Raw genomic sequence first — 11888 nt, 5'->3', positions numbered from 1 at the left:
CTTTACAAGTAATTAAGATAAATGTCTTTCAACAAACATGATATATTCGCTTCTACATTACATACAACTCGCATTGAGAAAAATTAACATAGACCATTTGCTGCTACTATATGCAAAGATCAAAAAAAGCACTTATTCCAATTTAATTCCATTTTACTTTTAAAAAGTGAAGACATCAACTAAAGCTTCAGGAATAGGATGAAAATGATAAAGCATAAAGGCAGTTAAGCTTTGCAGCATACAAGGGCACATCTAGACTGGAGGCTACAAAAAAGGAAACTGGTATTCCAGCTACAAGTACTTAAAGAGATAAGGCAATGAGGTCTACAAGTATCATCCAACAAACATTTATGCAAAAAAGGAACCTGCCCCAAAACTGTTCTGCTGAGTCACACTGGCACAGCACAGCAAAAGCCAAAGTAATGCACTTCCAGTACGTCAGCAATTCTTTTTTTCCCAAAACATTAGATGAGAAGCTGGTTTAAAGGCAATGGATGCATCTGCCAAGCAAAGCTGCTGAATCACCACTGATGGGAAAATTCAAAGATTGGACCTAGAGCCCCACCTCAAAGGAGGGCTCAGAAGAGTCAATTTATCTTTTCTGTAATACAGAAGGACCCACAGGACAGTCTAACCTGAGAACGGCTTCAGCGAGGAGGAAAAGGCATATTTAAGGAACAATTATCCTATCCAGTATCAGTAAGATTGTTCCTGCACTTAAGCACATTAATATTGGACTTGGTAGATAGAGCCATTAAAACCTTCTGTATCTACTTTATCAAGTTGAAGCACACTGTGCAGAAATTACTGTTAAAAAAAAAAAAATAACCACAGCCATGAAAATCTGCATCATACTGAGAGTCCACATACGCACACAGACTTAGAACCTTACGAGAAAAGCAGAAATTATTCTTCCTTCCGAGGCTGGTGCAGCTGAAAACACAGCTTGGAGGGAGGAACAAATGATACAGGGAATGAGAAGTAACAGAGTGACATTTTATACTGATTCATGAAGGACAGCCTTTTTCTAACTCGGTTAAAATACTTTGCTGAAAAGCCTCACATCAGGAGGGAACCAAATTGAGCAACACAGGACAAATTGCTACGGTAGACGTTCTACAAAGAGAAGTATTAACCCAAGATGACAGGTTTGGGAATCTACCAACTATCAGCTTGAACCTCCAGGCTCTATCCCGACATGAAGGCATCATTATGGTCTTGTGATCATTCTACCTACCTCTGATCAAGCTTATTAGAGAATATCTCCTAGAAAAATATGAAAGCCACTTTAAACTTGCTTTCCTTCAAAAGCCCACTCAGAAATTCCTTCTGCCCCCTAAGGTTTATAATGAAGATCAGAATACAGGCTCAATACGCTCAGGTAAGCAAAGAATAGCAAACATCACAGGACTCCCATCTTCAATTCTCCATTTCTTTCCTTCTTTACCTTTTCTAGTTTCACCTTTTTTGCTTAAAGCTCTTAAAATCTCATCATAGATACTAGTAAGATGTCTAGACAACACCTAGCACAAGTACATCATGACACTAACTTTCTGCAAAGGGCTCAAATATGGAGCATTTATAGCCATTAATTCAATCCCATTGTTTTAACTTCAACGAACACACATGCAAATAATCCTATTAAATTTAATGGTACAATTGAAGCACTGCTTTTAATGTCTTTCCAGTGCAAGGGCAGATTTCTACCTTCCAGGAAATACTCTACCCAACTCCAGTGTTAGAGAAAGCCCTCGTCCCCATCTTCAAAATCCCTTGGTGGTCCAGAAACAGTTTCTTTAAGCAGCCACCTTCCACAAAGCTCACTGACCTGCTGTGATCCATCGCCGTTCACGATGTGCGGCATCATGGCTACCTCGCCGTTCAGCAACGGTGGCAGCTCCAGCGGGATTTGGTCGGTCATCATCATTGTGACATACATTCATGGAGAATTTTCCTCAATGGGCTTCCTGCAAGAAAAGCATCCATTAAAAACCCTGGAAAACCCACTTGTACTTCAGAAGGTCACTGGCATCCACGGGCATTTTGCCATCAAGGTAACAACCTCGGCAGCACACCTGTAACAGGACGCATACGGGAACTTGAGGCATTGAACGGAGATTTTAACTCTTAGATCAAGAGCATGGAAATTCAAGTCTCCATGCAAGACTTCCAAAAAACCAGCTAGCCAGATTTCCACTATCCTACAATTATAATCCCCAGCCGTCATTGCATAGCTGAAAAAGGCAAATTTGCTCTGTTCCTAAAACTCAGCATCCTGCTTGTTACCATAGCTCTTCAACTACATTGTCTGTGTGGCTAAGATGTTACAGCAGTGGCACTCAATATTCACAGCTCAAAGCCAAACAATTTCTTTCTAGGGCCCTGTAACCAGTGCGAACTGCCACCGATAACACAAAGAGCAGGCGCCTGACTTCCACTTCATCATGTCCCAAAGGATTAAGGTTCCTGCTGGAGCACATCCCCACGCTCTGAATACCTTGTGCTGTACAGAGGACAACAGAACAAGATCTCACTTCAGGTTTGTGAAGAATCGCACATCACTTTCAGCACACCCTTCCCCTTCACAGCTAATTGATGCAATACGTAAGGCACCACTAAAACCACAGAGAGATTGCTTTGTAAGAAAAGTCTTAATTCAGCATTCAGAGTGCCACCATACTGTTTTATGGGGCAATAATCCAGTTCTTCAGTGAGATGGATGCCAATCACAGAGCTTATCTAGACTTCTGGACAAGAACTCCCAAGCAAAGCAACCTTACAGGTCTGGTGCTGATCAGGCAGCCTCCTCAGTACCTCTCATGATAGAGAATGCCAAAACCCTCCCAAATAAGTTCGCATACAACATCAATTCAAGTTAGAAAAAAATACATACATGCTGTGACTTAGGTAGCTGGTAACAGCCAGGTCATCAGCTGGCACAAGACCACCAGAGTATAAAGAGAGGAGTTTTTGGCAAAGAGCAACAGGGAAAACCCTGGTCTTAAGAAGAGCGTTAGGGGATCTGGTATTTACGTGGAACACTTGACCACGGAGCCGTAACCAGGAGTTCAATTCATCTGCTCCAGAGGGGAAGTGCACTTGTTTTACAGAAGATGTGCAAACTTAGCCCTGTCACCTCCAGCCATACATCTTAAGACCAGCATTTTATTTCAACTCGGTACCAAACACAGCACAACTCTCACAGCTCTTTCCGGTATTCTTATTCATGTGAAAAGATCAGTTTTCTAATCATCCCTTCACTGAGATATAAATGGAGGCAATCTATTTTCATCCACCTTTAAGTGAAATCCCTCCCTTTATTGAAGGCTCAACCGTAGGACAGGAGTTCTCAGAAAGCTGGAGAGCTGTCAGGATGGTACATCCACAGTCGGGTTTCAGATCCTACCTCCTGCCTGCATCAACTGCTTCATCCCAGAGTCTGACAGTGTTTTAGTCCTACTGCCCCTGCTACCCTGGATAATCTGCCCTGCACTCATGCAGTAAGGAATAAGGACATTTGCTGAACACTCCTGTAGCCCACGGGACACAGTACGGGTCTATTGGTGACCAAAGCCTCCCTGGCTTTGTCACTGGCCCTGACTTAGCCCTCACATGGGCTACAGAAATCTGCCCCACAGCCCAGAAGCTTTGCTCAACGCGTTTTCCCCCTGCACTTTTGCAACATATGGAGCTTTTTTCTCAACCTTTCACTTCTCATTACTTCACAGGCTCAGGATTTAATTTTAAGAAAGATCCAAGTCCAAAACCAATATTCATAAATGTTGGATTTTGGGGGTGGAAGGGAAGGAGTGGGGCAATGTCATTTGGGGTTTTTCAGGGTTTTGTTTGTTTAAAATTATGAGGAAGAAGAGAACATGTGAGTTCCTTAACCATTTCTTAAATGCTTGGGATAAGAAAAGCACCGAAAAAGCCTAACATCGAACACGAGTGAGAGCATACGAGTTAGGAGCTTTCAGTGGAAACAGGCTCATTTAGTCAACAGCTGTACCTCCAGCTACACTGCTTATACAGGTAGCTACCTGCCTGTAGTTTGTGTATGTATACGTATATAAATAAAGATTATTTTAAAAGAACAAAATGTTCATAGGGACTATTTTAAACCTATGTAAAACAATACCCCCCTCGCCCAATTAAATGACACGTTCATCTAGTCCAAGTCTGACAGCCCCAGCTTTAATGGAGTTTAAGCATCACACTGATGCTATTTTAAGGAAAAAGCGCCAGACTGTAGCTTGAAGCTACATATTTTCCTACTAATATTTCCATTCCAGGCACAACAACCAAAATGTCGACATTTATTTGCTAGATGTAATTATTTCAAGTTTTACAGCTGCATTCCTTTTGCTTTATTAATGGTTTGTCACTATAACCATGTCTACACCTGCCTCACTTTAAAGGGGAAGGGGAAGAAAAAGAAATCCAGAGGACTTCCTGTATTCGTCAGGTCCGGTACAGTCCTGGCAGAGGTAATGCCAGCAACAGCACTGGCTACAAAGCACAGCTGGCCACAGGCATTTGTTTTCTAGCAGTATTTCAGATAGATGTACTCCATGAAGAGTTAGGATGAGATGAGGTTAAAACACCTACTGCGGCACTAGCTGACTTCACACCAAAGCCAAAACCTTTGGAAACTGCTTTACACACCTTTTTTAGCCTATTTGCTCATCCATCCTACTTAAAACAGATTTATTCACCACACGTTCACACTCCTAAAACCCAGCGTTACCCCTACCCCAGGGCATGCTTATATAAAGAAACTTGATTAACACAAAGAAGTTAAGTCTTGTGCACAAGCACTTTTTTTTTTTTCCCCCTGCAAATTCACTGGAATAAAACACCAAAGACTCAAAAAAGCCAGGTCACATTACAGGATATGAGAGCTCTTCCTTAGCTAAAATATGAACTGGCAAATACTAACCCACAGCTTTTTTTTTTTCAGGTACTAACTCAAATTTGGGGTTTTGTCTAGAAAGCTGACTATATTTAAACTCAAAAAAGCTATTTCCTGTGCGTCTACATTCCCTAGGTTTGGCTGGGATGGACCACAGCAATGCCAACATGGAGTGAGAGGCTGCATCTCCCTGTCTACCTACCTCCAAAAATACTGGAAATCACAGCTTTCCGTCTTGCTGTAGAGCAAGGAAGAAGAAATAACCATCCAAGTCTGATGTTTCTCTCCCCAAACCAAACTTCCAAACCTTTTGATGTCTGCAAGTTCCTGTTACAACCTTATTTTCAATGTGGTACTGCAGCCTTCTGCTGATCACCGTGATGACTCTTTTCTCAAATTAATTCAACATGTGAATTAGCGATACAGAAATTAGTTGCACATGGCACTAGAAAGAAAAACTAAAAGAACAAAGCGTTAGTATCTAAAACCCAATGCCCATGTATGGTGAATTAATATGACCCAACAGGTTACGTCAGAGTTCTGAAATTCCAAACAGTGCGAACCACATCAAGATACCAAGTCCTAGTTTTCCTAGAAGGTTTCACACATGCTATTAATGGGGCTATAGGCCAAGAACATTTTTCTTTTTGTTATTTTTTCCACCTCCTGTCTTTTACAAAGCCCAGGAACCTTTTCCGGCTACAGCAGACAAATTCAGAGAACCCGGCAAGAGCCAGAGGAGTTCCGAATAGTCAGCCCCGTGACCACCCTCTGTGAAGGCTACAGCTTTACTTCCCTGCAGCAAGCCATTAAAAGCTGTGGAACAGAGCGTTCCGCTTGTCTGTCAGAATCATCTGCAATTACAGAAGTCATACTAGGAAGATGATGAGCATTTCCGATACCTGGTAGAGCCACATATCCTGGCTGCCATGGTTTAACATGCAACACTTACGGAGTAGCTGTTTCTTCCCCCACCAGCTGCTTTCCCTGACTTTTAACCAGGCTCTGCAGCAAAGATGTTCAGAAATGGGCAATTCTCAGACCACAAAAGGAAAGTATTTGTGACACCTGATCTGCACCCTCCAAACCACATCCTAACAGCAGGACCAGCCCAAGCCCTCCACTGCCATCTGCATGGTTTGAGCATAGATGAGTTCCCCCATCCACTGCACTACGGCGACCCTCAAATAGTGGTGTTGTTCTAACCGGGACAAGAGGAAGTAGGAGTTGCTTAAAATGGCTTTGCCACGGTTAAAAATATGTATGGAATCCCAGGCTTATGTCAAAGGGAGTCTCACTTCGCACCACTGAAAAGTCAAGCGCAGCTTTAGAAACACAGGCCCCAAAACCAGGGAAGACTCGAATATTTCTAGAAGAAATCTTATTTTTTTTGAAAGAAATACAGTAAAATGCAATGAGAACTACCTGCAGCACTTCTTCTTCTTCGTCCATAAAAAGCAATATTCTTGGAACCATTTAATATTTTCGAGGAGATCATACATGGACTTGAAGAACCATACCAAAGTCTGGTATGTCCAATCACGTCATTGCTGATCATTTTAGAGCTGAAGAAATGGGTGCTTTTTCCAGAAAAATTTTGAATAAACCCAAAAATAACTAGAGAAGAAAAATAACTAGGGAAAAAAGGCTAGTATATAGAAAGAGAATATGTATACACAGTCCATAGACTTATTTGTACACACGCTTTGTCAGACACTAAGAATTTAAAATGAGTCCATGACCCACAGGGAAGGCTCTGAATGAGAAGCGCGGCTTTTGCACGTTCCTGCCAGTGCTGGTGTTTGCATGCACGAGATGAAAAAGCTTTCATAGAGCTCCGTTTCCTATTGTATTTTGTACAGCACAAATTTCAGATTAATTAAAACACATAACGCAATTATATTTTCACCGAAAAGCAGAGCAGTAAATGTAGCTGCTTTCATGAGACTCTTGCCATGGCTTGCCACTCGAATTCAAAGAGGAGTGGTGATAATTGCTCATGTAGAAAAGCCTCTTGAGACGTGAGCAGTACCTGGAGGTATGCGCACAGATGGTTGGTCAAGGCACAAACAGTCTGGAATTTGTCTTGTCTGATGTGCCTTCATTAGTTTAGTTCAATCACATCCGTCTGGAGAGCGACCGCAACCTGAAAGCATTCTCTCTCTGTTTAATTGCAAACACTGGAGATTAATTTGAAAGCACCCAAACAGACAGGCTTCTTCCTAACAATTCTGGTGAAATACATGCAATTTTTGAAATCTGCTATGACAAAGAAAACAGATTAGAGGGAATGCATACCCACAGAGCTCAGGGGCATGTTATGAAGAGGCTGTAAAATGCCTGCTGCTCGTCCTGTGCCATTTCACCAGCAACAAGGCCACCAGTATCTCCAGCAAGCTGGAAAGCATAAAGGTGCTCTCAAAACTTAACCACTGTAATTAATCAATGGGTTTATTCCCCTCCAGCTTGTTTTTATTTTATACAACAACACATTTCCATGTCCATGGTACACTTTATCTCTAAGGATGGAGCTGCAATATTCGGTTCTGTAGGACATCAAGGAAAGTTAAGGGTGTTCTTCCCCACACTGGTGTGAGATTATTAAAGCAGTCACCCAAAGCGTAATGATATGACGATTTTCAGTAGATTGTGTTCCTTTAAACTTATAATTTGACCTTATGCGAAACTTTTATTTTAAAGAACAACAATTTTGCAATGCAACCAGCTGGATACCACTCATAGGAAACATCTGTAATTTAGGAACAGACAAAAAAATAAAAATCATCCCTAGCTCAACCTTGGGATGAAACAGAATAACCAAATAACTGCAAATTCGTACCAGAACCGAGCACGAGGAGTGGGGAGATCAGGTCAAACAGCATCTCGCAGGAGTGTCTTATTTCACAGGGCAAGTACAACTAATCAGCATATAATGGCTCTGATGAAATACCAGAATAAAGCAAGCTGGTGCACAAAGGAATCTTTTACCAAAGGAAAACTTCATGCCGCGGTTTTTTTGGTTCATTTTTTTCCTTTCTGGTTTTACAGAGGGGAATCTCGTGAAAACTTGTGTATGCAAAAAGCCAGCCCACCTCCTCCCACCGCCTGGGGTGCGCACCTGCCTCCAAGGCACTCATATTCGGGTGAAAATGTAATGGCACTGGATTTCAGCGAATAAATACACCAGAAGTTAAACAGATCTCCAAAAATGCTATTAGTCCTACATTAGCTACGGCTGAGCAGAAAGCCACAGGCAGACGAGCTAATCCAACCACTTCACAGCTCTCGCTCCTGCGAATAGCAATGCAGCAGCGAGTGCATCTGCTCTCAGAATCAGTGCTAACACACACAGACACACCACGGTCACAGCCGCACCGCAGAGAGAAAACCTGCACACAACCTGCTCTCACCTTTGGGATTTTCTGTGCTTTTTCTTCAGTTTAAAATTAAAGTCAGTAATTTTTTTGCTATTTCTATTCTTTTCCTTCTTCCGTGTCTTTGCACCTTTCCTTCCTCGCCTTCCTCCATATTAATCACAACAGATAAAGGAGACTCAGAAGAGACACAGTTGCAGAAACAGGTAAGTTTTCAGGCACACAGTATTTCATAGCACTTCTTCCATGCAGCAGCAGGTTCAGGTTAACAGAAGCCAATTATTTTTTTCCACTACTTTCTTCACATTTTTAATTTGAACTTTTTAGATTTAAAAAATGTTTAAGTATAGAATTTGCTCTTGCACAATTTGCTTTAAACCTCTTTTCTTTTTTTAAAGAGGAAATTAATTTACGCCATTCCAAAAATACGAGCAGTAATCAACATTTTTAACTGATTTGTTCCTGCTTGTCTACCCTCACAGGAACATGCGAGCAAAGAGAAGTTCTGGGTGCTGAGCAGTCAAGAGCTGCACTCAACATCTCTGTGCTTTTCTAGAAGAGCTCCAGCCACCTCAGGCAGGATGGGCACCCTCTCTTTCACCGACATCGCCCTCTCCATGGGTCAGCAGAAGACAGGGTTCTTCCCGCTGTGGCTTCCCCCGTGCCAGGGCAAGGAGCCCTCCCAGCTCTCCCCTGCCACTGCACAAACTGGTCCCTCTAATGGCAAATGGCCATTTTGTGCAACAGACACAACATTACATCTTTCCTCATTAAATGATCATCCTCTTCAGGCTCTCTAAGCTCTACAGTCTCTGACAAAAGCATTTTTTTAACTGAAATCCACAGTGTCACAAAATATGTTTGGTGAGCTTAAACACCGTTTCAAGCAAATACCAAGTTATTGCAACTATTTGCTTGAGGAGGAACAAACTCCTTCAATCCAGACCTACACGTGTCTGCAATTTGGGCCTTGACCCTGCAGACAGTGGCACTAGGCTACATCTTTATGAACTCTTAATAGTTTTATTAGTGGTGTATTCAGTTCTGACCTCCTCAGATCAGGGCTGAACCAGCAATACAGGCAAAGCCCCTGCACGAGGAGGGCTCTGGCACAAAGGTGCAAGTCAGATAAGGCACATGCTTCATCTGTTTGCTGTCTTCCTCCCTTTAATAGGCAAAGTATTAATCACAGGTAGAGGTTGATATACATAGCATCTGGGGATAAATACCTTCCCCTTCAACTCTGCTCTCTCCAATAATAATCTCTGCAATAACACCATAAAGACCTTGGTTATCTCTTCTAGCGTACCTGCATAGCAGAGAATCTCCTGAAGTCAATGGAGTGTGTTTTAGGGGTTTTTTTACCACTAATTCAACTATGATTTTAAAAAAAGGCTATCTAGCACATCAATCCGCAGCGCTTGAAAAGCACGCATACTGAACTCCATTTACAACAAGGTTTCAGCACACCTTTGTGCAAGACAAACTTTGGTGTTGAGGCCGATCCCCGCTAACCTGACTGTGGGCTGACTGCACTGACAAAGTGCCTCATTGTGCTGCTGTGGGAAAGCGCTGCAAGGAGAGCTCCCATTCAGCCCCGGGATTCAAGAACCGGCATTCACGTGCAAGGGAGCGCCTCTGGATGGCTGCCGGAGACGGTTCTCATGTAGACAGAAAGCTAAACCCATTTTTGTCATTGTGCTTGCGGGATCCAAGTGCCTAAACCTCACATTTCACAAAAAAAACCCAACCCAAACTCCACCGTGTAAACCCCACCGCTCCAGAACTTTCCAGCATCAGGAGAAAAAGTTCATTTAAAGTTTGTTTCACCATCCCCCACCCTCACAGAACAAAGTTTACCGGAGTTTTTTTAAATTTCTTAACTGCTTTGTGAAAGAGAACATAGTATCCTACCCAAGGAGTTTTCATTCGAAATAGACACCAATTCATTGAAAAAATCCCAAACACCCACACCAACACAAAACCCACAAACAAAAAGGAAACCACACACACAAAATCATCAAATCACTGTTCCATTTTCAACAGAGTAATTTCAGTATCCAGCACATTACAGGAAAGAAGCCTCTCCTACTCCAGGTATCCGATGTTTATCTCCACTGATAATAAAGCAGCGATGAACCAAAACTAATGAATGTTTAAATGCAACAGAGTATGAGGGGGTTCTGTTGCCTTTAAGGTGGGAAGACAGAATGTCCTTGCTCAACCAGACAGAAAATGCTGAATCTCCATCATGCTGATTATGTCAACTGCTGCAGCTGCAAAGCTCAAGTTATCTATGGAATTGTTCAAAAAGGAAACTCTTCTGGTTTTGTTACCTGTCCAAAAGGGGACGCAGTTTGTAACAAAGACCGGAGTAGAAATGAAGTTCTGTTGGTACAGCAGGAGTCTCGCGGGGTTACCAGCACCCTGGCTGGCCATACCCAATTTAATCCCGAATCCTCACCCTTGTGATGGAGTTAATCCCCACCCTTTGCCAATTCATTTGGGCAATGAACACTGAAAGTTCTCAACAAAAATAAGTTGGTATTGTTCTTTGATATCAAGCAACACAGTAAAGTACTGGACAGCATGCATTATGAAATGCAAAACCAATATTACTTTAAAAATCGTACCAAACCCAGCAGTGTTTGTTGAAAAACAACCATGGGGCACAGCACCAGAGAGAGAGATGCTCTCCCCTCCACCTGCCCTGGGTGCAGTCAAAAGGCAACAGCTCTGATCCTACAACTCCTGGTTACAGGAGTTACTCATTAATAAGTTACAAGTCTTTGTTAATTAAAATTTCTTAATATTTCACCTATTGACTTTGATACTACAGCTTTCAGCGTGAGCAGAACATGAAGAGGCAATAGCAGTGCTGAAAGGCTACTAACACACCTTACACTCCTGAAGCTTTTCATCACATGAAAAATAATGAGATTGATGAGAATTCTCCTAAAACCCAGCATCAGCAGCACTCATCCTCCAGTTCACAGCACACTGCTCGTCAGGCTCCTTTGGGAATAACCCCAAAAAGGGGAATATAAATGTTGCATTACTTCCAGTTCTTCAGGGTTTTTAATTACAGAACATCATCCAGAATATCCCACCCTACTGCTTTTAGCTCCAAAACAGGGGAAAACATGACAGCAGCTTGCTGTTACTGCAAGCTTAGGCTGAAAGGTAGGAAAGTAGAGGGGGAAAAAAGTAGGAAATTAAGCAAGAAAACAATATGTTCTTACACTAGGTCTGCAGATGGATACTCACAGTTTCTTGTTTCCTAAAAACTTGGAGGACATAGCTGTTACCACCCGAGCCTACACAGGCTCCACTGAGGATAAAGCAGTGCACATTGACCCGCAGACTCCCATTAAAAACAGGAGAGAAGGCAGCTCGGGTGCTTTATGAGACCCAGTTGGACACCCATCCCTGCAGAGCAACGGGACAACACTGCGTGCTGGAGACGAGCCCTCATCACTGGGAATCTCACAAGTAATTTTTAATGCAAGTATATTATTTAATCAAAACAGGAGCAGTCATGCTTCTTTCTGTTTCCCTATTGACACAACCACACGCAGCTCCAATGAAGTCAACCAAACCCT

At 42.4% G+C, this 11888-nt stretch overlaps 1 protein-coding gene across 1 annotated transcript in view; it reads right to left on the bottom strand.

Moving 5' to 3' along the window:
* Window positions 1-1939, bottom strand: part of FNDC3B (fibronectin type III domain containing 3B) — a 156605-nt gene extending 154666 nt beyond the window's left edge. The window contains exon 1 of the mRNA XM_010179688.1: window positions 1829-1939. Within this exon, the coding sequence (XP_010177990.1) occupies window positions 1829-1939 (111 nt within the window). The remainder of the gene's footprint in view (window positions 1-1828) is intronic.
* Window positions 1940-11888: the final 9949 nt, after the last annotated feature.

Source organism: Mesitornis unicolor, unplaced genomic scaffold (genome assembly GCF_000695765.1).
Source record: "Mesitornis unicolor isolate BGI_N332 unplaced genomic scaffold, ASM69576v1 scaffold2010, whole genome shotgun sequence".
NCBI lineage: Eukaryota > Metazoa > Chordata > Aves > Mesitornithiformes > Mesitornithidae > Mesitornis > Mesitornis unicolor.
Note: the sequence above shows the minus strand (reverse complement) of the source record. Positions and strands in the feature narration are given on the sequence as shown.